A 26,258-nucleotide genomic window follows, 5' to 3' on the forward strand; every position below is an offset into this window, starting at 1 on the left:
AAGTTTGGGATGTTTTCAAGCAGTGTTTCTTCAAATTTAATTTTTTTTGCATCAGTATCTTTCAACTTTCTTGAAATTTCAATGACATGAATGTTAGACCTTTTATTATTATCCCATAAGTCCCCAACTCAATCTATTTTTAAATTCTTTTTCCTATATTGTACAATATAAATAATTTGTATTAATTTAACTTCAAATTCATGATTCCTTTGTCATGTGTATTCTGCTATTGAACGCCTCCAGTGATTTTTTTTTCTATTATTGGAGTTTTTCATTCTAAAACTTCCATTTGGTTCTTTTTTATGGAGCTTCTCTCTTTGCTGGTAATGCCTATCTTTTCATTTGTTTCAAGAGTGCTTTCATTTAATGGAGAATGATTATAGTAGTTGCTTTAAAGTTGTTGTCCTATAATTCCAACATCAGGGTCATCTCAGGGTTAGCATTTGCTGATTGTCTTTTCCCTTCTGATTTGTTGATATTTTCCTGATAATTTTGGAATTTATCATGGGCTTTTTAAGTATTATGAGACTGAAGATCCTATTAAAACATGTCTGGAGAATATTGTTTTTTTAGCTTGTTACTTTTAGCAAGCAATCAGTGCAGTCAGATTCAGACCACAAGTCCCAACCTGTCTTCTACGGATTATGATTGCAATATAAGCTAAGTTTTCAAAGTCTTTGCTGAGCTGCTCTGGTCCACCTTGCATGTTTACCCCCCAGGAACAAATCTGGGACCTGAGCAGTGGCCTATACGATAGGTTAGCTCTTAAAGTATTGTTATGGTTTTGGTTAAGTTCCACAATATCTCTTGGGTATCAGCCCAGGACTTCAAACACAGATTTCAAGGATCCACCTCTGTCTTCTCCATGGTTTCCCTCATACTCTCTGACTTCCAGAGGTTCCTTTTCCTGGTGTTCTGATTAGATTGCCAGGGTTTTAGCTTCCTTATATTGAGTACGTTTACTTTGATGGAATCTTCCTCTTGGCTCAGGATCAGGGAAGTAAGAAGAGAAAGAAAAAGTATGGGGATTCCTCCACACACTCTCCATCCCACAAGGGCCTTCTACTTGGTCCTATGGCCTAAAAGAGAGGATGTTCTCTGGAGATTTTCCTGTCCATGCCCACTGAAATTTCAGGATTCAGGCTTCCTTTTCAGATCCACTCTATATCCTTCTCCACTCTCTTCTGTATCTTGAATGTTGACGGTGAACTGCGTCAAACAGCTTTTTTATAGATCTCATAAAAGAAACATAGTAATACTTGAATGTGTTCCTGAAGAGAATGGAAGAATTAATTTGGGTATTCCAGGAAATCTAAGTCACTACCAAGGAAGTGCCTCAAGGATGGCTGGCATACAGCATCCATAGCCTCTGTTTCCTTCAGTCTCTTTGGAACCAAGAGCTTGCAAACTCTTACTGAATATTCAGATTGGTTTGGAAAGTTCAGCTTCCAGGACTGAACATGAGTCTCCTGGACTCTGAAGACAGTCTGCTGGCATCGGGGACTCCTCTGTCACATGGGAAAGCATGTGGCCAGTGTCTACTGGTCCTTGGTTCCCAGGTTTCATTGCTTTCAGCTTCTGGTTCCAGTGGCCTCCTCTCTGAGCTTCTCCAGGGAATTCTCTCTCTAACTAGTGTAAACTTCTTATAACACAAAGCAGTATTTAGAGATTTCTAGAATCAGGGAAATGGATACTCAGGGCTGCGAGGGTACATGGGACTATTTATGCACCCTCAAGGCTATAAATTACCAGCTTTCCCACCTCTCCCACCTCTGAATTTGAACTGGCCACTAGCAGCACAAGCATTCTGAGACACATATGCAGAAAGAAATGTACTGGGGAGGAAGCAAATGTGTGTTTAGTCCTATGGGAAATGCAGATAGCACAGCAAGTCAGGTTTAAGATAGGCCGATAACTCTGAACAGATCAATGCAATAGAGATCCAGGCCTTTAGTTTTGAATGAGTTCGTATTTTTGCATGCATTTGAATACATAATTTGTTACAAAAGAATTTGTAACAAATTATATATTCAATATTGTTGAATTTTTCTCTACTGCTTAGGTTTCAAACATTCCCAGCAGATCTTACATTTTTTAAAAAATGTGTCAAATTCATCAGAGATGCCATATTTTTAGTTTCCATTTGTACTGAAATAAAGAACCAGAATATATTTGTTTTGGTATCTTTTAAACAACATATATTTACCCATATTTATACAGTGGAACAATTAATATTTGAAATAGCAGATAGAGAGGCATTGCACTTTCTGATTTGAAATTTATTTCTCTTCAAAAGACGTTTTCAGCATTCCTCTCATGTGACGTTTTGGCACAGTGTTCCTGCACTACTTACACTGCCTGGCCTCTCAGCATAGACTTTCTAACTTAATTAAAGCCCAGTCCCAGAGTTGTTATGGTAAAAATTTCTCCCAGGAGAGTCCTCTGTCTTTAGTTTCATGGAACAGTTCATTTATCTAACTTGAAATGTCTCCTTCTTAAAGTGTCCCAAATGAAAACAACTCATTGGTTAGTAATTTGTTGGCTTTGTTGACTGGAGCCTCCTATACAGTGGACTTGCATTTTTCAACTGGAGTTTCTAAGAGTCCATTTGGTAATAATGAAAGAGAAGAAGAAGGAGGTGGAGAAGAAGAAGAAGAAGGGAGGAAAGAAGGTTCTCAGTTTTACCTCTGTGATTTGGAGGAGAGACCCAGATGAGCTTTTCCCTTTATAGGAAGTGGCAACACAGACTTTTGGAGTCAACAAGTCTAGGCCAAAATCTGGCTTTCTCCCTTACTAGGTATGTGACTTTGGACAAATTATTTTATCTCCTTGAGCTTTAGTTTCCTCATTTGTAAAGTGGGGACAGTTGTACCATATATGGCTGTTTCTAGAATTAAATGTGATGTTGTGTTAAGTGCATGACACAAGTAGATGCAATCAATAAATTGATGCAATGATATTAAGATCATCATCATCATTATAATAGTAATATAACCATTAATAAAAATCGAGTTCCTAAAATGACACTGTCAAAATGATGCTAGACATGATTGTCTTTAAACATCATTAATTCATCAAGTGTGTAATGGTTAATTTCATGTATCAACTTGGCTAGATTATAGTGTCTGGTTGTTTGGTCAAGTAAGCAATGGCCTGATTGTTATAGTGAGGATATTTCATAAATGGATTTAAATCATTAGTCGGTTGATTGTATCTACCACTGATTACAATCAACAAAGGAAATTGCTTTCAGCATGAAAAGAGTTTCCTCATCTAATCAGTTGAAAGCCTTAAAGCGAGAACCAAGGATTTCAGCAGGCAGAAAGGAGAATTGGAGAATTTCTATCTCTACTTCAGCCAGCTATCTTCTCCTGGGGAATTCAACTTCACCTTCATGGAATTTCCAACTTGTGGACTGCCCTATGAAATTCAGACTTTCCAGTTCCCATGGTCATGTGAGCCAAGTCCTAAAATAAATATAGGTATATTATAGAGATACATATATATAAATATTCCTATTATTTATATATCTATTATCTCTAACTATATAAATATATATCCTGCCACTTCTGTTTATTTGAAGAACCCTAATACAAAGTGGAAACTTTTTTAAGAAAAGGACATGTTTTTGCATCCTGGCTCAAGATATAAATTTGCAAAAATGTGTAATTATGGTCAGGAGAACTATAACTCTAAGAATGTACAATAAAATGAAGTTATTGTTCATCACCGCAGACAGCAATGCTTGTTTTCACATCCAATATGCTGAGTACAAGGACATAATATTAGACCAATCACTTAAATCACATTCCATTTTAGTTGAAATAGAAGACCCCAGTAATCCCTATAGTGGTACCCATAAGAGAAAGCTTCACGTCCTCTAGATCATTAATCAGCAGGAAATTTTTCAGACACATTGGAATCTGCACTTTTTCCCATAAAGACTGAGGATAGGAATCAAGGATATTGGAATTAGAAGGTCCCTAGCTCTGCAATCTCAAATTTCTTGAGGCCACTGAACCTCAGTTTCCTCATGTGTAAATTATAACCATTTCTACAAAATAAGTTATATGAAGGTTACATAAGATGATGTATGTGTTATGAGTTGAGTTATATCTCCCAAATAGATATGTTGAAGTCCTAACCCCTAGTATCTGTGAATGTGTCCTTATTTGGGAAATAGGGTCTTTGCAGATATAATCTACTTAAGATAAGGACATATTGGATTAGCAGGGGCCCTAATTCAATATGGCTGATTCCCTTATAAGAAGAGGAGAGGAGTTACAGAAACAGACATAGACAGGAGAATGCCACGTGAAGATGGAGACACACAGGAAGAAAACAAGACAGAAGTGGAGATTGGAGTTATGCTGTCACAAGCCAAGGAGCACCTGGGGCCACCAGAAGCTAGGCAGAGGCAAGGGAGGGTTCTTCCCTAGAACCTTCAGAGGGAGTGTGGTCTTACCAGCACCTTGGTTCAGACTTCTACCTTCTTTAACTATGCGAAAATAAATTTTGTTCTCTTAAACCACCCAGTTTGTGGTACTTTGTTACAGCAGCCCAAAGAAACTAAGAAAGTTTTTAAAAGCTGTCAGCACTTAAGTTCTTAATAAATGTTAGTTTTTTGAAATCACCTCATGTTCCGATGATTGTATGAGCCAAATCCTATAGTAAATATATATATATTATAGGAATATATAAATAATAGATATTTAATAGGAATATATACAAATAAATATATATTCCTATTATCTTTATCTATATCTATATAAATATATATCAGGTCAGTTTTGTTTCTCTGTAGAACGATAATACAAAAGCAAATCTGTTTTAAGAAAAGGACATGCTTCTGCATCCTGGCTCAAAACATAAATTTGCAAAAATGTGTAGATTATGATCAAGAGAACTCTAATTCCGAGAATATACAATAAAATGTGTAGTATAATAATAATGATAAAAACAAGAATAATTACTATTAGAATTTCTAAATAAATTCACACTTAGTGCTCTTTGGTTGAACTCTGGCTTTAGGCCAAGACTGTGACTGTAAAATATCAAAGGCTAATATGCTTTTTGGCATTTGTCTTAAGGAAACCAAGAACTATGCAAAAAATTGAGCCACAAGGATATTCACAGCAGTATAGTTTATAATGGTAAAAAATTGAAAACAGCCTAAAACTCCAATAATAAGGGATTGTTTAATTGATTACACATTCAAACAACATTAAAAATAAAATTGTAGGTTAAATTAATAGAAATGTTTATGATACATTCTAAGTAAAAAAAGGCAGGGTCTAAAAATAACTGAAGCAAAAAATGTTGACTTTTTTAAAAACATAGAGATGTCTGAAACATTGTCTGCAATTTTCTGTGCATTTTTTAAACTTTTCAAAATAAAACAAACAAAAATAGATTCCAAAATAGTGTATAATATATCACTCTTTAGTATCCTGTACTTCCTACAACATAAGACACATCACACTTTTTAATAATCCTTGTTTCTTTGTGTCTTTCTTAGTCAATTGCAAATTATTTTAGGGCAGGTGCCTTGTCTATAGTATACTCCCCAGCATTTACAAAAATCTTAATACATAAGAAATTCTTAATAAATATTTGTTAACATACAGACTGTGGTGGCCCAGGGTCCAGGCCCCCTCCTAAATGGAAATGAAACCCCAGGCATGTAACAAGCCTGCTTTAACCAAGGACGAAGGTCAAGAAAGTAAACAATCTCCCTGGAGGGGGAAGAATGTAACCAGGGATGTAAAACGGCATTGATTTTATGTTAGCCTTAAACACTAATCTTAGTAAAACATCAGGTCTTACGTCCCTTTAATGATTATGACAGAAGCCCAATGTCCTCATATATGGAATGTCTTTGTTCTAAAATCATATACATATTGCCCCTCACACTGTTCCTTTGCAGAGCACTATCCCTCCATACTGCTGCCACTGGAGAATCTCTCCTGTTCGTAAGTCCTAATAAATCTATGTCAACTTCTGTGCCTGGCGTGTTTTCCTGTCTCGCAGCAGCACCACCTCATGCTTTGCACAGACTTGGTCTGGGCACAAGCACAGACACAGACACATGTGTAGAAACAAGAATTGAAGGATATACAACAAAATGAGGACAGTACTTACCTCTGTTTCTGGGAGGTGGAATTAATGGGTAATTTTTGTTTTCTTTATCACGACCTTTGGGAACTTAGGGGAACTTCTTTCAGAACTAGACTTCATTTGACTAGGTCAGCACAAATTAGTTGTTTACTATTAAACACTTTACAGAATTTCTTTTTCTTTACCTATATCATCTAGGTGAATATGCAGATGCTCTGACTCCTCCATGCCTAGTGCATTTGTAGCCTGAATCCAAACCAAATACTTCTTGCCACCTCGCAATGAGCCAGTAGAGATGTTAATAGAGCTTGAGGTAAGATACTGTTGTTCTTCTTCTGTCTCCAAACTTAAAAAAAAAAAAAAAGATAACGGTCACAAGCAAGGTTTGGTTTAAATTAATTATTCCTCAACTTTTTGATATTGCCCTTTTTAGTCTTCCTTTGGACATGCAACCTTTTTCTGAAAAATAAGTTGAAATTGATTTCATTTTGAGAAGTTTTTAAAACAAATTTAAGACTAGCCTGGGCCACAGATGACTTTCAGGGGCCCTGTTCTGGTTTGCTAATGCTGCCGGAATGCAAAACACCAGAAATGGACTGGCTTTTACAAAGGGGGTTTACTTGGTTACACAGTTATAGTCTTAAGGCCATAAAGCGTCCAAGGTAACACATCAACAATTGGGTACCTTCACTGGAGGATGGCCAATGGTGTCCGGAAAACCTCTGTCATCTGAAAGGCATGTGGCTGGTATCTGCTCCAGAGTTCTGGTTTCAAAATGGCTTCCCCCAGGACATTCCTCTCTAGGATGCAGTTCCTCAAAAATGTCACTCTTAGTTGCTTTTGGGATGTTTTTCCTCTCTAGGCTTCTCCGGAGCAAAAGTCTGCTTTCAACGGCCATCTTCAAACTGTCTCTCTTCTGCAGCAACTCTCTCAGCCCCTGTGCATTCTTCAAAGTGTCCCTCTTGGCTGTAGCAAGGTTGCTTCTTCTGTCTGAGCTTATACAGTGCCCCAGTAAACTAATCAAGGCCCATGCTGAATGGGCAGGGCCACACCTCCATGGAAATTATCCAGTGAAAGATCTCACTCACAGTTGAGTGATCACATCTCCACAGAAGCATCCAATCAAAAGTCTCAAACCCAATCAACACCAATACATTTCCTGCCCACACAAGACTGCATCAAAGATAATGGTGTTTTGGGGGACACAATACATCCAAACCAGCACAGGCCCTAAAACACTTTTGCCTTTATGGGCCCCTTTATCCATTAAAAACATGAAGTACAGCAGGCCAGCTCAAAAAGACCTTCTGTCTGCTGCTGACAGATCATAGGTTTTAAATGTAAGTGATGGAAAGCCTTAAACATTCTTAAGCAAGAGAGTGCATATATGTAATCATATTCACATTATTTTAATGGTCCCTGGGGCTGTCTCGCATGTTTATGGAGGCAGACTGGAGGGAAATAAAAGTAGTGGCATGAGACAAATTAAAAGACTATACAGATCTGGAATATTAGTTTGAACTAAGTGGAGGTCATGAGAATGGACATGAACAATTTTGAAGGGAGTGCTGACTGACTTGGCAACTAAATAGATGAGGGAAAGGAAGTAATCTACTGCCAAAGAGGATGGAGAGAGAGGAGAAAAAGCCGGTTTGGAATGGGGCATGCAGAGAACATTACACATCATTTTAAAATTGTATGTTATCTAAGTTTGTGGAACTAAATAACTGAGGATCTCTAACCAGCCAATTATATTCGGTAACATTTCAAATAAAATTACAAATTTTGTTAACTGACATTGGCTTTGGACGAAAAGTTTGAACCTCTCTTTTTAAATCTCTACCCAAAAATCACCACACAGTATTTTTAGGAAGATAGGTTGAGGGAAGTGTTGATCTTTACCTGCTAATTTTGGTTTCTCTCAGTTGACTTAGAACTTGAGAAAAATATGCAGAGATAAATATTGGGCTCTCTCAGACTCTAAAACATCATTATCTATAATAGGTTTGAGTCATAATATGAAAGTATTTTCACTAGAATTTACTAGTTTACCTTTGACTTAAACCCTTTGAACTACCAACCCTTTTTATGGCCTTTTCTTAAACTTCTCAGTCAGATTTTCTAAATCCATTGTTACCCTTTCTACTTGTTCTTTAAGCCATTTAATATGATTTCTGTCTTCACTTTTCCCATGAAACTAAAGTGACTTCCTTTCCAAGGTGAAGTCTTCTAAAATCCCCTCTTTAGCATTTGTCCCTCTTGATTAGTTCTTAAAATTCTTACTTCCCTTGGCTACTTGGATCCTGTCTTCTGGATTAAAATTCCTCCATCTCTCATGAGTAAATGAGATAAGAAAGCACACAGCAGGTTTCACAATAATAAAGGACTCACTAAACACAACAATTATTATTATAATCAAAAGGTATTCATGACATGTGACTTTTATATTTTCTAAAGAATACAAATGAAATCTTTAAAAGTATTATATTTCAGCAAGTGGAATTTCTTTTATATGGCATGTATCTAAAGTCAAATCATGTCATTAAACTCAGGTGTTTACATAGTTGCCTTACATCTTTCTGAAATAAGATGAAACTTAAATTAATAAAGAACTTGCTATAAGGAACACTTACCACCTGCTAAATAAGAATTCAAATGTGAAAATAAGAAATGGCAATTATGTGTAAGTAGTAAGTAGGGCATCTTTGAATATTTTCCAGTTAGTGAAAACCACGTATGTGTTCTTAATTGGTTTGTGGTTGATGATTCTTTCACCACACATATTAAAATGGATATGTATTCTCAAGCCTACATTAACTATAGTTAATAGGTAATTTTATTCTGCTTTTAAAGTCTACTCTCATTTTAGCACCTAGACCACAAAGCACTATTTTAGATGAAGAAGGAATAAAGATCGACTATTCTTTAGGACTATTTTTTAAATTCAGTTTATCTTGAGATTGTTCATACATCATACAATCATCCAAGGTGCATAATCAATTGCCCATGGTACCATGACACAGCTGTGCATCCATCACCACAATCAAGTTTTTTTTCAATTTTTAGAACATTTTCATTACTCCAGAAAAGAAATAAAAACAAGCAAGAAAACTCAAAATCCTCCTATATCCCTAAACACCCCCCTCCATTTATTGACTCATAGTATTGGTGTAGTACATTTGTTACTGTTGATGAAAGAATGTTAAAATGCTACTAACTGTAATACATAGTTTGCAATAGGTGTATTTTTTCCCTATATACCCCTCTATTATTAACTTCTAGTTATAGTGTCATACATTTGTTCTAGTTCATGAAGGAGATTTCTGATATTTGTGCAATTAATCACAGACATTGTCCACCACAAGATTCACTGTTTTATACATTTCCATATTTTAACCTCCAACTTTACCTCTGGTGACATATGTGACTCTAAGCTTCCCCTTTCCACCACATTCACACACCATTCAGCACTGTTAATTATTCTCACAATAACATGCTACTGTCATCTCTGTCCATTTCCAAACACTTAAGTTCAACCTAGTTAAACATTCTGCACATATTAAGCAACTGCTCCCCATTCTTTAGCCTCATTCTATGTCCTGGTTAACCTATATTTTATGTCTATGAGTTTACATATTATAATTTGTTGATATCAGTGAGACTGTATAGTATTTGTCCTTTTGTGTCTGACTTATTTCACTCAATAGAGTGCCTTCAAGGTTTCTTCATCAACCCATTTTGTTTTTGTTTTTGTTTTTGTGTTTTTTAAAGACGGTTTTGTTCACACACCATACATTCCGTCTTTAGGACTACTTTTACATACAACCAAATATTACAAAGTTTTGAACCTTTTCTTTTTTCATGTGCTAATACATAACAGATCATATGTTGAAGGGAGTCAGCATGACATACATCTGTGGATCTTTTCCTGCACCTAGTCCTAGGGTAATTAATTAGATTTTTCAGTAAACATTGTTGATACATGGTGATAATGATGAATAATCTCTCCCATTTATTTAACCATTCATTCAACAAATATTTGACACCCACTATGTTCCAAGCACTGTTTTAGACACTGGAGATACAGCAATGAACAAAACAGATAAAGTACAACTCTCATGGAGTATGCATTCTGATAGAAACAAATATATAATAGGTCTTTCGGTGATAAATTTTCAGAAGAAAATAAAGTTGAGTAATAGGGTTAAGAAGTGCTGGGGGTAGGGGTGGGAGGTTTATTTCAGGGAGATAGGGAAGGCCTATCTGAGAAGTCAACGTTAATGCAGTAAAAAACAAGTCCTGTGGCAACCATGAGGAAGAGCATAGTCCTTGAGCAAGTGCAAAGGCCCTGAGGCAGGAACTTGCTTGGTTTGTTCAAAAACCAACAAGGAGGTAAGTGAGGCTTTAGTAGAGTAAGGGAGATAGAAGGGGAATTAGGGATTAGATCAGAGAGGTTGAGGGAGAGGGTGAGATTTAGAAAGCCTTGTAAGGTCATTGAGGACCATTGAGTGAGAAGGGAGGTTTTGAGCAGAGGAGTGACATGATCTGATGTAGCTATTTGTGAATAATGGTTTATAGGAGGGCAAAAGTGGAGGCTAGGAGACTAGTTAAAAGGATTCTCACAATAATCCTAATGAGGGATCATGTGGCTTAGATTAGGATTACAGTGTAGTAGGTGAGAAAAGATTGGTTATTTAATGATAGATCCAATAGGTTTTGCTGATCAATTAAATGAGGAACATGATAGAAAGAGAGGAATTCAGGAAGACTCCAATGATTTGAGCTGAATAATGTGACATATGGAGTTACTACTTTCTGAGATGGGAAAGGCAAATCTGGTACGAGGAAACTACATGTTTGACATGGAAATGTTAGTTCTGAGGTGTCTTTTGGATGTCTATTATGTTGAGTACATTGGTAGATACATGGAGGCTGCAGTTCAGGAGAGATGTCTGAATTGGACAGATTAACTTGAGAGTTATAAACCATACATCTGGATGAGATCTTCTAGGTAACAAGTGTAGATGAAGATAATAAGAGGTCCTAGAATAGAGATTTAGATCACTATTGCTTCACTGCAAATGAAGTGGAATCAGCAAAAGACACTGAGAAAAAGCATCCAGGAAGGTAGCACGAGAATCAGGAGGGAGCTGTGTCCTAGAGATTGTGAGAAGGAAGTTGTGCCAGTTTGAATGTATTATGGCCCCCAGAAAAAGCCATATTCTTTGATGCAATCTTGTGGGGCAGACATATTAGTGGGGATTAAGTTGGACCTTTGGATTAGATTGTTTGCGTGGAAATGCACCCCACCCAACTGCGGGTGATAACTCTGATTGTATAATTTCCATGGAGGTGTGGCCCCGCCCATTCAGCATGGGCCTTGATTAGTTTACTAAAGCACTATATAAGCTCGGACAGAAGGAGCAGGCTTGCTACAGCCAAGAGGGACACTTTGAAGAATGCACAGAAGCTGAGAGAGGAACAGCAGTTTACAGAGACATTTTGGAGATGGCCTTTGACAGCAGACTTTTGCTCCGGAGAAACTAAGAGAGGACAAACGCCCTAAGAGCAACTGAGAGTGACGTTTTGGAGAGAAGCTGAAGCCTAGAGAGGAACATTCTGAGAGAAAGCCATTTTGAAACCAGAACCCTGGAGCAGACACCAGCCACGTGCCTTCCCAGCTAACAGAGGTTTTCTGGACACCATTGGCCATCCTCCAGTGAAGGAACCCAACTGTTGATATGTTATCTTGGACAGTTTATGGCCTTAAGACTGTAACTCTGTAACCAATAAACCCCCCTTTATAAAAGACAATCCATTTCTGGTGTTTTGCATCCCAGCAGCATTAGCAATTTAGAACAGAAGTGAAGAGCTTTCTTAAATGTTCCTGAAAAGTAAAATAAGAACTGGGAATAATCCATGGGGTTTGTAATGGAGAAATCATTAGTAACCTTGATAAAAGCTGTTTCAGTGAGAGCAGAAGCTTGATTACACAGACTAAAGAGAGGATGAGAAGAGAGGAAGTAAAGACAGAAAGTACAGAACTATTTTGAGGAGTTTTGCCTTGAAGGAGAACAGTGAAATAGGGTAGTGGAGGAGGGGCACCAAGGGAGGGTTGTATTTTTCATTTCTGCAACAGCAGGTTTGAATGATGATGGGAATGATCCAGTAAAGATAGAAGAGGTGATAATGCAGAAGAAAGAGAGGGAAATTGTTGGAGCAATGTCTCTGAATAGGCAGGATGGGAAAGATCTATTTTACAAGTGGAGAGGTGTACTTAGAGCAATGGTGGTTCATCCATAGGAAGTGAAGGAAGACCAAATATATGAGTACAGCTGTCACTGTGTAAGTTGATGAGGTAGACAGTGGTATTTGTGGAAACTCTCTTTTCATTGCTCCTATTTTCTCAGCAAAATAGTAAGTGAGTCATCAACAGAGAGTGAGAAGGAGGAGATATTAGAGATCAAAGGTAAGAGGAAAAGTAATGAAATAATCATCTACTTAGAGAGGGAGTCGCTTGACTAGGGAAATTTAGTGGAAATGCTGGTCAGCTCTATGGGCCCAGGTCATGAATGTAGAGTAATACCCATCAGCAAGGTTTTTTCTGTCCCCAGTCACAATAGCTCTCCAGGTACAGGTGCAGAAGCAGTAGAGAAATGGATTTAAAAATATGAACTGCATATTGAGTTCTAAAAGATTTACTGAAAATAACATCACAGTCTTAAGAATATTTGGAACCATATTATCTAAGAACACTTTCCAGTTATTAGAAATAAGTATGTAGAGAAGATCATGTGGCAAAAGTAGACAGGCCTTATAAGTTGGTAGGGCAGGTAACAATTAGGGGCTCTAAAATGATATCGTATTTAAAAATATTTGTCCTATGGGTTTTCCACAGTGCCTGAAAATTCCACCATTGATGTTATTCTAAAAAGTCTAAAAGTCAGGGACAGGGAAGCATCTTTTTTTTTTTAAATCTCTTAGAGTTTGACATAGTGCCTAGAAGATATTAAGTGCTAAATAAATATTTTCTAACATGAATTGAATGGAACAGAATGAAAGTTCACCAATCATTTCATTCAACAAGTAATTACTGAGTAGAAGGCATTGTATTACATGCTGGGATCACTTCCAAAATAGAGAAAAAATGTAATGACACAAAGCTGCTGGAGGTAATAGGGCAACAGTAGGATGACGCACATTAGCAGAGGTTCATTTTTTTTTTCTACCACTATTCATTGATACATAGCAGTATATCGAGGAAGAGAGGAGTACATGGCTCTGATGGGATTAGCACAAAGGTGCTGGGGAGAAAGAGGAGGAGCTCTTGAAGCAACAAAGACAATTCCTCTACAACTTCGAACCAAGAAGGAGGTCCCTAAGCTGCTCTAGAAGAAATGCCATCTCACTGTCAGTGGTGAAACAAATGGGAGGGCTGAGGTAAAATGCCTCTCTATATCTGTGATTTTACTGAAAATAGAACCACATGAGGTAGAAGTGAAACCTTGCAAATGCTGATCTCTATCTTTAAGCCAAAGTGGAAAATAATGTAATGACCCTACATCCAAAAGAGCTTCTTTAAATCTGATACTTGCTACCTCAACCACAAAAAAGTCAACTTTTTCATGGAAGGAAAGGTCTTTTTTTGGTAATTAGAGAAATTAAGTTTCTCTTCTCGAATTTTTTCAATTCATGAATGTATTTTTAAGAAAGTGTAAGATGAGTCCATGTTTGTTTCCCTTTCTAATTTGCCTGTGCTTACAGGAGTTCATCCTTGAATCTGCTAGATATCCATTTTTTATGTCCTCTTCAAAATACAGTAAAGTCACAGTAATATAGACTTCATCAGTTCAGAATTTGGATTAATTTAGTCTGAGTTTGACTATAATTTACTGCTACATTTTAGGAAAGACAGTGGAGAAAAATTATTTTTTAATCATATATGACTTTGTAATATAGGCATACCTTGGAGCAATTGTGAGTTCGGTAACAGACCACTGCAATAAAGTGAATATCACAGTAAAGTGAGTCACAGGAATTTTTTGGTTTTGTGGTGCATGCAAAAGTTATGTTCACAAGATGCTATTAATTGTTCAATAGCATTATGTCTAAAAAAACATACCTTAATTTTAAAATATTGCTAAAAATTTCTAACCATCATCTGAGCCTTCAGCAGGTCATAATCTTTTTTCAAGTGGAAGGTCTTGCCTTGATGTTAATGGCTGCTAACTGATCAGGGTGGAAGTTGCTGAAGTTGAGGTGACTGTGGCAATTTCTTAAAATAAGACAGCAACGAAGTGTGCTGTATCAATCGACTCTTCCTTTCATGAAAGATTTCTCTGTAGCATGGATGCTGTTTGATAGCATTTTACCCACAGCAGAATTTCTTTCAAAATTGGAGTAAATCCTCTCAAACCCTGTCACTGCTTTATCAACTAAGTTTATGAAATATTCCAAATGCTTTGTTTTCATTTCAACAATGTTCACAATATCTTCACCAGGAGCAGATTCCGTCTCAAGAAACCACTTTCTTTGCTCATCCATAAGAAGCAACTAACTCCTTATCTGTTCAGGCTTTATTATAAGATTGCAGCAATTCAGTCACATTTTCAGGATCCACTTCTAATTCTAGTTCCCATGTTATTTCCACCACATTTGCAGTTACTTCCTCCACTGAAGTTTTGAACCCTTCAAAGTCATCCATGAGGGTTAGAATCAACTTCTTCCAAATTCCTGTTAATGTTGATATTTTTACCTCCTCCCATGAATCATGAATGTTTTGAATGGCATCTAGAATGGTCAATCTTTTCCAGAAAGTTTTCAATTGACTTTGCCCAGATCCATTAGAGGAATCACTGTCTATGGCAGCTATCACCTTATCAAATATATTTCTTAAATATAAGACTTGAAAGTCACAATTACTCTTTGATCCATGGGTTGCAGAAAGGATGTTGTGTTAACAGGCAAGAAAACAACATCAATCTCATTGTACATCTCCATCAGAGCTTTTGGGTGATCAGATGCATTGTCAATGAGCCGCCATATTTTTAAAGAATCTTTTTTTCCGAGCAGTAGGTCTCAACAGAGGGCTTAAAATATGCTGCAAACCATGTTGTAAACACATGTGCTGAAATCCAGGCTTTGTTTCATTTATAGAGCACGGGGCAGATTTAGCATAATTCTTAAGGGTGCTAGGGTTTTCAGACTGGTAAATGAGCAATAACTTTAACTTAAAGTCAGCAGCTGCACTATCCCCTAACAAGAGAGTCAACCTGCCCTTTGAAGGTTTGAAGCCAGGCACTGAGCTCTCTCTAGCTGTGAAAGTCCTAGATGACATCGTCATCCAATAGAAGGCTGTTTTGTCTACAGTGAAAATTTGTTTAGTACAGCCACCTTCATCAATGATCTTAGCTAGATCTTCTGAATAACTTGCTGCAGCTTCTACATCAGCACATACTGCTTCACTTTGTACTTTTATGTTTTGGAGACATAACATAACCTCATAAACCAACCTCTCCTAGCTTCAGACTTTTCTTCTGCAGCTTCCTCACCTCTCTCAGCCTTCATAAAATGGAAGAGAGTTAGGTCCTTGCTCTGAATTAGGCTTTGGCTTAAGGGAATGTTGTGGCAGGTTTGATCTTCTATCCACACCACTAAAACTTTCTCCATGTCATCAGTAAGGCTGTTTTGTTATCTTATCATTCATACGCTCACTGGAGTAGCACTTTTAATTAATTTCCTTAAAGACTTTTCCTTTGCATTCAAATCTTGACTAACTGACTGGCTCAAGAGGCCTAGTTTTTGGTCTATCTCGGTTTTCAACTTGCCTTCCTTACTAAGTTTAATCTTTCTAGCTTTTGATTTCACGTGAGAGATGTGTGACTCATCCTTTCATTTGAACACTTGGAAGCCATTGTAGGGTTATTAATTGACCTAATTTCAACATTTTTGTGTCTCAGGGACTAGGGAAGCCTGAAGAGAGGGAGAGAGATGGGGGAACGACTGGTTGGTGGAGCAGTCAGAATGCACACATTTACCAATTAAGTTTGCTGTTTTATATGGTGCAGTTTGTGCTGCCCCAAAATAATTACAATAGTAACATCAAAGATTACTGATCACAGATCACTATAATAGATATAATAACAACAATGAAAAACTTTGAAATATTGCAAGAATGACCAAAATGTGACACGGAGACACAAAATGAGCGCATACTGTTTGGAAAATGGTGCTCAATGCAGGGTTGCAACAAAACTTCAATTTGTAAAAAAATGCAACATCTGAGATGCACAAGAAAGCAAAGTGCAATACAATAAGGTATGTCTATATTACTTAACTAGATTGCGGAAATGTCTGTTTCTAGTTACCAACTAGAATAATTATGCAACGCATAGAAATTGAGCACTTACTATATGCCAGGCCCCATTGGCTCTTGGGATACAGCCGTGAACAAAACAAACAAAAATCCTTGCCCTGATTGAGCTTAAATTCTAGTGTTGAAAGAATGACAGATTAACTACTGGCATGTACAAAATAGCTAGCAAATTAATCTGATTTACAAAAGTACATTCAACATCTCTTTCTAGATAATTAGTAGTCAAAAGTTACTGAACTATTTGAAAATACTATACATTAAATTACTTTTAACAAAATATCTTATAAATGATTATTTTAATGGCTTTGCATTAATCTTTTCCTTCTCCCAAATCAGTCAGGTTTTGATGTAAGAACAAATCTAACTAGCATAGGGAGTCACCTTTGAATGTTACCATAATAATCCAATTTTGCCCTTTTTTTGTTGTTTCTACTCTTTGCCTATGTACAGGGCACTTGCTTTCATATAAGTTTTATAACGACCCAGCATGTTAGGTATTAATTATCCTAATCTCATAGAAGACCAAGGCTTAGTAAGGTTACATAATTTTTTCCAAGCTCACACAGCTAACAACCATGCAGATACTGTTGGATGACTGTACTAAACTCTATTTTTAATCCCCTTCTCCCAGGTTCCCGTCAAGTAGAGTAAACTGTGTCACAGTTCCGGCTAATAACTTACAGGTTAAAGTCCTTTAGGGAATAGCAAGATGTCCTTTATCCTTTACTTCTTTTCCTGCCTGGAACCATCTGAAGATTAAAGCTGACACATTAAATATTGCAGAGCAGAAAGATGGAAGAAACCTGTCCCTCAGTGAGTCATTGAAATATCCTGCCAGCTCTGTACTACCTATCACTGTGGCCTGAGATAAATAAAGACCTGTTAAAACCACTGCATATGGTTTTCCCGATATTTTCACCATAAAGGACACTAATCTGATAAGTTCCAGAATGGAAATCAAATGTGAAACTCTAAAATCCAGGCTCTTTCCAAAGAACATCTCTGAAAGCATGAAGTTTAATAAATGCATTCTTAATACTTTCAAGCTACTTTTTGAGAACAATCTCAAAACTTATAACTACTACAGGTATTACTCATTTTACAAAATGAATGTGTCCCTAAAAAGCCATGTGCAAATAATTTAAAGATATATATGTATAAGTTTGAATGCATTAATGAATTTAAAAAGAAACCTATAATAAATATTTTTATAAAATATTTGGAGAATATTTCTATGATACTGAATAGAATAGATAAAAAATAGGTAGTAGTTGGCAAGTTTGAATTTTTGTCTAACATATTTTGTCAAATTGTGGTATATCTGTTCCAAATTTTTGCATGCTAGTTTACTGCCAGGAAACCTGGAAAGGCAAGTGAGTTGGGCTTGAAAGAATTAACCTACATCCACTAGAATGGTTGCAATAAAAAAGATAATAAGTGCTGAAGAGAATGTGGAGAAATTGGAATCATGATAGACTACTGGTGGGAATGTACAATGGTGCAGCTGCTTTGGAAAACAGTCTGGTTTCTCCTCGAAAGGTTAAATATGGAGTTACCATATGACCAAGTAATTTTATATCTAGGTATATACCAAAGAGAAATGAAAACTTAGATCCACAAAAATTTGCACACAAATTTTCATAGCAGCAGGATTCATAATAGGCAAAAAGTAGAAACAACTCAAATTTCTATCATCTAATGAATGGATAAATAAAATGTGGCATACCCATAAATGGAAAATTATTCAGCCATAAAAAGATATCAAATACTGATATGTGCTACAATGTGGATGAACCATGAAAACATAAGTAAAAGAAGCCCGACTTAAAAGGCCCCAAACTGTATAAGTTCATTTATGTGAAATGTTCAGCACAGGCAAATCCACAGAGACAGAAAGTAGACAGTGGTTACCTAGGGCTGGGAGGTTGAGGGAAAATGGAGTGCCTGTTAATGGGTACAGGTTATTTTTTGGCATAATGAGAGTGATGAAAATATTCTAAAATTGATTGTGGTGATGGTTGCACAACTCTGAATATAAAAAAAAAACATTGAACTGTACACTTTAAGTGGGTGAATATAATTATGGCATATGAATTATAATTACATCTCAATAAAGCTGTTATATTAAGAAATAAACAAACAAACAAAAAGAATTAATCAACTGGTCAGCATCAGTAGGTCCATGAGACACTTCTGGATCCCAGGAGTCAGTAAAATCCTCAAGGCTTTCCTCTGTAGATCTGGCACTAGGTAGTTTTTCCGTGAGCTTAAACTGCAGGGCTTGCTCCCATACAGCCCTCATTTTCACAGTACTAAAGTTGATTTAGCAGTGAGACTCTAGTTTCCCTATTTTCATTGCCTCTTTTCATCACTGGGGGCTATTTTAGCCCAGAGACAAGGGGAAGAGGTTGTCTTGGGCTGTGGAGCCAGAGAGGCCCCTGTTAGAATCCCGGCTCTCTTATTTCTTAGCTTTGTGATCTAGGGGAGGTAAGGTGAGCTCTCCAAGCCGTCTGTAAAATGGGGACAATGACAATAATTACCTCACAAAGCTGAGTTGAGTAGTGAAGACATAATGTATATGAAGTATAGTGCATAGTGTTTAGCATGTAGTATATTACCCGCCATGGCTACCTCCCTTTGATATCCGACCATGCTTCTGCTTAACTCCTGCTCAGAATGAAGGCCGTGAATTTCTTGGCCCTGGCGTGCAGCTGGTAACCCCAGGCTTAGCAATGTACTCACAGAATCTGTCTAGTTTGTACCCAGAATTTCTTGAATGAAGAAAACTTTATTTTCCTGTTTCACTTAATCAAAATTATTCTACGTATCTAATAAGGAGAGAGAGAGGGCACACACGAGCAAGATTGGAAGGTTATTCTTTTCCATAATGATGAGACCTGGAGAGCACCTCTTAAATATTGCCTGTGATCTGGTTCCCCTTACCCCTTCGGCAGAAAAGATAAGTTAGGGTGAAGGCATCAGGCTGGTCTAGGGTCAAATCCCAACTCTCCCTCTCTAGGGTGGTGTGGCCTAACCTCACTTTCCGTTGTCTATGAAAATGAGCAAAATTGTTGTATGTATTTCACAGGGTTATACCAGGGATTAAATGAGGTAACATATCTAAAGCTCTTGCTCAGTGCCTGGCAAACAGTAAGGGCCTAATAAATGATTTAAAAAGTAATTTGTGAAAAATTTTGAGCATTACAAAGAGGAAAAAAGTATGCTTCAACTAGACTATAGAGGCATTTAAAAAAAATAAACCAAACAAAACAGGAAACATGGACATGCATAGGGTGAACAAATTATAACCAATTGTTCCAGGACTTCCCGGTTTTAAAACTGAAAATTCTGAGTCCTGGGAACCCCTGCAGTCCCAGGCAAACCAGGACTGTTGGTCAGCCTACATAGACAACAATTAAGATTTAGGGTCATTAGTAACAATTAAATAGCTTCCATTAATTTAATGCTAACTGTGGACCTGGCAACATAATATACACATTAAAAGCCAAATTCCACTTAAGTAATTAGAACAAACCTGTGCATTAAGTTCTATATTCAGATCCTTTTTAAATATCAAGGAATGACAACTAAGTTGCCCAAATACTAGAAGGAAGATTGAGCTGGGATTCAAGCAAAGGTCCCTTTAAGACTGTGCTGAACTGTACCACCAGTAGATTCCTGCCTACCAGTTTTCTGCCAATAAGTGAAAAGGGCAAGAAGATTTGTGAACTTAATGTTTTGAGACTGGGTTCTTGGCTCTCTGCTGGAGGTGGAATGCTGGCTGAACTGGAATGGTAAGGAAAGAACCTACCTCTTCACATACACCACATATTTTGTGTCTATGTAGGTGAGCTTCCCAGGATGCCAGGTGCAGGTCATGTTGCCTGAATATTCATAAATGACACACGTTACATTGTCAGGAACATCTGGTGGATCTGCAACAAAACATATCACTTAGATTTTGCCATAGAAATCATACATTTCTTTACAAAGTAGTCATGTGCTTAACTGTCAGAATATTGGCCCTAGGAATGAGCACATGACTGAAGATGAACCAATTCTCCAAGGGACTTTTGCTGAAGCCATTGAAAAAGAGAAACTTTCTTCCCTCCTGAAATAGCTTTTCTGAGGAATGTGAGCTGAGTTGCTGGTGGCCATTTTGCTGTCATAGTGACATATTTAGGAATGAAGGCAACAGAAGAGAAAACTAAACCCAAGAGATAGGAAAAGATGAGAGAGACCTGATGGCATTGTTCGAGCCCTTGGATCACCTGAAGTGTATGAAACCCCAATAGTTCTAGAGTTGCATCTGGAGTTTTTAGTTATGTAATCCAACAATAAATAGCCAAGATCAAGATTAGAAACCATATCAGAATGCCCTGAGGTAGTTGGCTTGCAAGACATTCCTCTCATGACCCACCCCCAGAGGGGTGCTTTTTTCTACCAGGCCTATAAATTAGACTGAAGTCCCAACAGGCCCCAAAAGGTGAGGTACAAAATGTGACCCATGAGCAGAGATAGTATACTCCAAAGAATTGCATGATTTTTATAATTTATATAGACAGAAAGCAGGGGAATATGTTTGGGAATGGATTTAAAGAGTGTGGGATAATGGTGGAAGGGACAAAAAGTTAGGTCAGGCTGAATTTATTGATATGGGTCCACTAAGCAGACATTCTGGAGTCAGCGTTTTAGCTTGAGGGGTTGGAAAGGGCTTTAACAGTGTTTTAGGGTGGTTGGCTGGAACATGGACAAAAAGGTGCCAACTTTTCCTGAAGTCAAAATGCCAGAACTTCCCTGGTATAATATAGATGAGGGGATCCAAAGGCTTAGAGAGATTGGAATATTAGAGTGGATTCATCATGTAAGACCTGGTTACCCACCCCAGGAATGTCCAGAGGACACACCTTTCACCAAAATAGTAAGGAATAAATTTGTGAGAGCAGCTCTATCATCCTGAAGAGCTCTGTGGTCACTGTTTTGTGTAGGTCAGTGTGATGGTTAGGTTCATAGGTCAACTTGGCCAGGTGATAGTGCCCAGTTGTCTGGTCAAGCAAGCACGGCCTAACCATTACTGCAAGGACATTTGTGGCTGGCTATTAAACCAGAAGGCTGATTTATTAAATCATCAGTCAATTGATTGCATCAATGAAGGGAGTGCCTTCTGCAACGAGAGAATTCAATCAGCTGGATTTAATCTAATCAGCTAAAGACTTCTAAGGGAGAAGAGAGAGAACTTTTACTTCTCCTTCAGCCAGCAAGCCTCTCCTGGGTAGTTCACTGAAGGCTTTCATCATATTTGTGGCCTGCCCTATGGAATTTGGACTTGTACATCCCCACAGTTGCATGAGACACTTTTACAAAATCCCATATTTACAGATAATCTCTGTTGGTTCTGTTTCCCTAGAGAACCCTGACTGATACAGTCAGATATTACTGTGGGAACTGCTGCCACTGGACTTGGATCCTTAAACACCATGGGGATGATCACATCCTAGATTGGCAGGAGTCAAGTGGCAGCACTTAATCACCAAAGACAAAAGGTAGGTAAGGCTACCATAATGGACAACAGAGTCAATGCAGTAATCAAAATAGTCTGATTCGTAGAGGCCTATGGCATTGGCTAGCTGATTACGTACCTAGAAGTGAAATAGATATGCAGTCTACTAAGTTGTTATGTGATCTGTATTTGCAGAAGAGTTCTAAGTCAAGTGAACAAAAGTCTAATTTGAATCATAAAAACAGAGTCATGGCCTCTCAATCAATTCCCTGACTTGAAACAGTTTACAGACCCAGAGCTCCTTGCATGGAGGGAAGGCTGGGTCCGCTTGAGGAAGAACCCTGCTATGCTGCCAAAAATTTATACTGTTAATGTTCCTCCCAATCTTCCCCAAAGGGACCTCTGGCCTTTTAGAAGGGTAACTGCATTGGCAAAAAGGAAATGATCAGACATTTGGGAGATTATTACACACTGGCTTGGAACTGACATTAAGTCCAAGAGAACCCAAATGTCACTGTGGTCCACAGTCAGAACTGGGGCTTATGGAGGTCAGGGGATTAATGGAGTTTTAGCTGAGGTCCATTTCACAGTGGGTCCCTGGACCTATTCTGTAATAATTTCCCAAGTTCCAGATGCATAATTGGAATAGACGTACTCAGCAATTGACAGAATCCCCATATTGGTTCCCTGACTTATAAAGTGAGGGCTATTATGGTAGTAAAGGCCAAGTGAAATACTAGAACTTCCTCTACCTAGAAAAAGAGTAACCAAAAGCAAGACTGCATTCCTAGAGGGATTACAGAGATCAGTGCAACATCAAGGACTTGAAGAACGCAGAGGTGGTGATTCCCACATTTTCATTCAACTGTCCTATTTGGCCTGAGCATAAAACAGATGGATTTTGGAGGATGACAGTGGATTATTGTATATTTAACCAGGTTGCAACTCTAATTGCAGCTGCTATTCTAGATATGGTATCATTACTTGAGCAAATCAACACATCTGTGGTACCTGGTATGCAGCTATTGATCTGATAAATGTGTTTTTCTCATTTCCTGTTAGTAAAGACCACCAGAAACACTTTGCAAGGCAGTATTGGCCAGCAATATACTTCACTGTCCTACCTCAAGGTATATCAACTCTCTAACCCTATGTCATAAACTAGTCCATAGGGTACTTGATCACCTTTCCTGTCCATAAGACATCATACTGGCCCATTATATTGATGACATTATGCTGATTGAAACTTGTGAGCAAGAAGTAGCAACTACTCTAGACTTATTGATAGGGCACTTGCATGTCAGAGGATGGGAGATAAATTCAACAAAATTCAGGGGCCTTCCTCCTAAGTGAAATTTCTAGGTGTCCAGTGGTGTGGGGCATGCCATGATAATCCTTCTAAGGTAAAGGATAAGCTGTTGCATCTGGTTCCTACTACAATAAAAAAAAGAGGCATACTTCCTAGTAGTCCTCTTTGGATTTTGGAGGTAACATATTCCCATTTGGGTGTTCTACTCTGACCTATTTACCAAATGACCTGAAAAGCTGCCTAGAAGAGGAGACTCTGCAACAGGCCCAGGCTGCCGTGCAAGCCTCTTTGCCACATAGGCCATATGATCTAGCAGATCCAAAGGTGCTGAAAGTTTCAGTGGCAAATAGAGATGCCACTTGGAACTTCTGGCAGGCCCCTATGGAGAATCACAGTGCAGACACTTAGGATTTTGGAACAAAGCCCTGCCATCCTCTGCAAATAACTACTCACCTTTGGAGAAATAGTTTTTGGCCTGCTATTGGGTGATAGTAGAAACCTAACACTTAACTGTAAGCCAAGATACTGTGAAATTTGAATTGCCATCATGAACTGGGTGTTGTGTGACCCACCAAGTCATAAGGTTGGGTGTGCACAGCAGCACTTCATCATCAAATGGAAGTGGTATAAATAAGATCAGGTTCAAGTAGGCCCTGAAGGCACAAGAAAGTTACATGAGGAAGTGGCCAAATGCCCGTGGCTTTCACTCCTGCCACATAACCTTCTCTTTCCCAGCCCACAGCAATGGCCTCTTGGGGAGTTCTCTAGGATCAATTGACTGAGGAAGAGAAAACTCAGGCCTGGTATGCAGCTACATGATATATAGGTACCACATGAAAGTGGACAGCTGCACTACAGCCCCTTTCTGGGACATCCCTGAAGAACAGTGGTGAAGAGAAATCCTCCCAGTGGGGAGAACTTTGAGTAGTGGACCTGGTTGTTCATTTTGCTTGGAAAGAGAACTGGTCAGAGGTGCATTTGTATACTGATTCATGGGCTGTGGCCAATGGTTTGGCTGGATGGTCAGGGACTTGGAAGGAACAAGATTGGAAACTGGTGACAAAGAAATCTGGGGGAAAAGGGGTGTAGATAGACCTTTGTTAATGGGTGAAAAACATGGAGATATTTGTGTCCCATGTGAATACTTATCAGAGTGTGACTTTAGCCAAGAAGGATTTTAATAATCAAGCATACGGGATGACCAGTCAGCCTCTTTCCCCAGCCACTCCTGTCACTGCCCAACAGGCTAAAGAATAAAGTGGCCTTGGTGGTAGGGATGAAGGTTCTATGCATGGGCTCAGCAACATGGATTTCCACTCACGAAGGCTGAACTGGCTATGGGTCAACAGCAGAGACCAACACTCATTCCTGATATGGCACCATTCCCCTGAAGTGTTCAACCTGCTACCTAGTGGCAGGTTGATTACATTAGATTACTGTCATCATGGAAGGAGCAATATTTTGTTCTTACTGGAAAAGACACATACTCTGGATACAGATTTGCTTTCCCTGTATGCAGTGTGTCTAACAAAACTACCATCCATGGACTTACAGAATGCTTTATACACATGGTATTCCACAGAGCATTGTTTCTGATCAAGGAACCCACTTCACAACAAATGAAATATGAAAATAGGCACATGTTCAGGGAATTCTTTGGTCTTACCATTTACCCATCATCCTGAAGAAGCTGGATTGGTAGAACGGTGGAATGGTCTTTTGAAGACTCAATTACAGTGCCAACTTGGTAGCAATACCTTGTAGGGCTGGGGCAGTGTTCTCCAGGACGCTGTATTACATTCTCTAAATCAGCATCCATTGTATGGTACTATTTCTCCCATAGCCAGGATACACAGGTCCAGGAAACAAGGAGTAGAAGGCGGAGTGGCACCACTCACTAATACTCCTAGTGATACATCAGAAAAATTTTTGCAACCTTATACTCTGCTGGTCTACAAGACTTAATTCCAAAAGGAGGAAAGCTTCCATCAGGAGACACAACAAAGATTCCATTGAACTGAAAGTTAAGACTGCTGCCCAGCCACTTTGAGCTTCTCATGCCTCTGAACCAACAGACAAAGAAGGGAGTTACTATATAAGCTGGGGTGATAGATACTGATTATCAAGAGTAAATAGGAATGCTAGTACATATTGGAAGTAAAGAAAAGTTTGCCTGAAATACAAGAGATCCCCAAGGGCATCTCTTAGTACTACCATGCTCTATGATTAAATCAATGGAAAACTGCAACAACCCAATACAAGAAGGACTATTAATGGCTCCAAACCTTCAGGGAATTCAAGTTTGGGTCACTCTAGCAGGCAAAGAACCATAACCAGCTGAGGTGCTTAATGAGTGTAAAGGGACTATGGAATGGGTAGTGGAAGAAAGTAGTTATAAATACAAGCTATGACCACCTGACCAGTTGTGAGGTTGGTAATGGTTATGAGTATTTTTTCCTTGTTTTAAGATGAATATGTTTGTATACATACATAAAGCAAATATCTTTGTTTTCTTCCCTATCTTATTCCCGTATCATATGACATAAGTTATATTAACTTTATATCATAGTATTTAAGTTACAGGAAATAAAATTTAAGATTGAATATTACCCAAGAATTGCATTCTCTTCTGGAGTAATAGTGCATTTCTGATTGCACATAGGACAGGTGAATTATGTTAGGCAAAGGTATGACTGTTGTTTTTAGAGATTAGGTATGGGTTTAAGGAGATGTGAATGGGTGCCAAATTGACTAGGGGTGGACTGTGATGGTTAAGTTCATATGACTAGGTTATGGTATACAGTTGTTTGGTCAAGCAAGCACTGGCCTGATTGTTACCATGAGGATATTTTGTGGGTTTAAATCAGTAATCGGTTGATTGCATCTATGGCTAATTACATCCACAATCAACAAAGGAAACTGTCTTCAGCAACTAGAGAAGTCTCATCAAATCAGTT

The 26,258-nt window shown here is 38.1% G+C and overlaps 2 protein-coding genes across 3 annotated transcripts in view; one reads left to right on the forward strand and one right to left on the reverse strand.

Annotated features, from left to right (window-relative positions):
* C2H1orf141 (chromosome 2 C1orf141 homolog) overlaps positions 1-26,258 on the forward strand; it is a 232,878-nt gene that overhangs the window by 99,160 nt on the left and 107,460 nt on the right. Inside the window, exon 2 of the mRNA XM_037826951.1 lies at positions 6,316-6,430. The gene's annotated coding sequence lies outside the window, so the exon portion shown is untranslated. The remainder of the gene's footprint in view (positions 1-6,315; positions 6,431-26,258) is intronic.
* IL23R (interleukin 23 receptor) overlaps positions 1-26,258 on the reverse strand; it is a 76,670-nt gene that overhangs the window by 43,604 nt on the left and 6,808 nt on the right. For both annotated transcript variants that reach the window (XM_037826949.1, XM_037826950.1), the window contains 2 exons: positions 20,304-20,427; positions 6,303-6,463 (listed from right to left, as the gene is read on the reverse strand). In XM_037826949.1, the coding sequence (XP_037682877.1) occupies positions 6,303-6,463; positions 20,304-20,427 (285 nt within the window). The remainder of the gene's footprint in view (positions 1-6,302; positions 6,464-20,303; positions 20,428-26,258) is intronic.

The sequence above is a fragment of the Choloepus didactylus genome, chromosome 2 (genome assembly GCF_015220235.1).
Source record: "Choloepus didactylus isolate mChoDid1 chromosome 2, mChoDid1.pri, whole genome shotgun sequence".
NCBI classification, from domain to species: domain Eukaryota; kingdom Metazoa; phylum Chordata; class Mammalia; order Pilosa; family Megalonychidae; genus Choloepus; species Choloepus didactylus.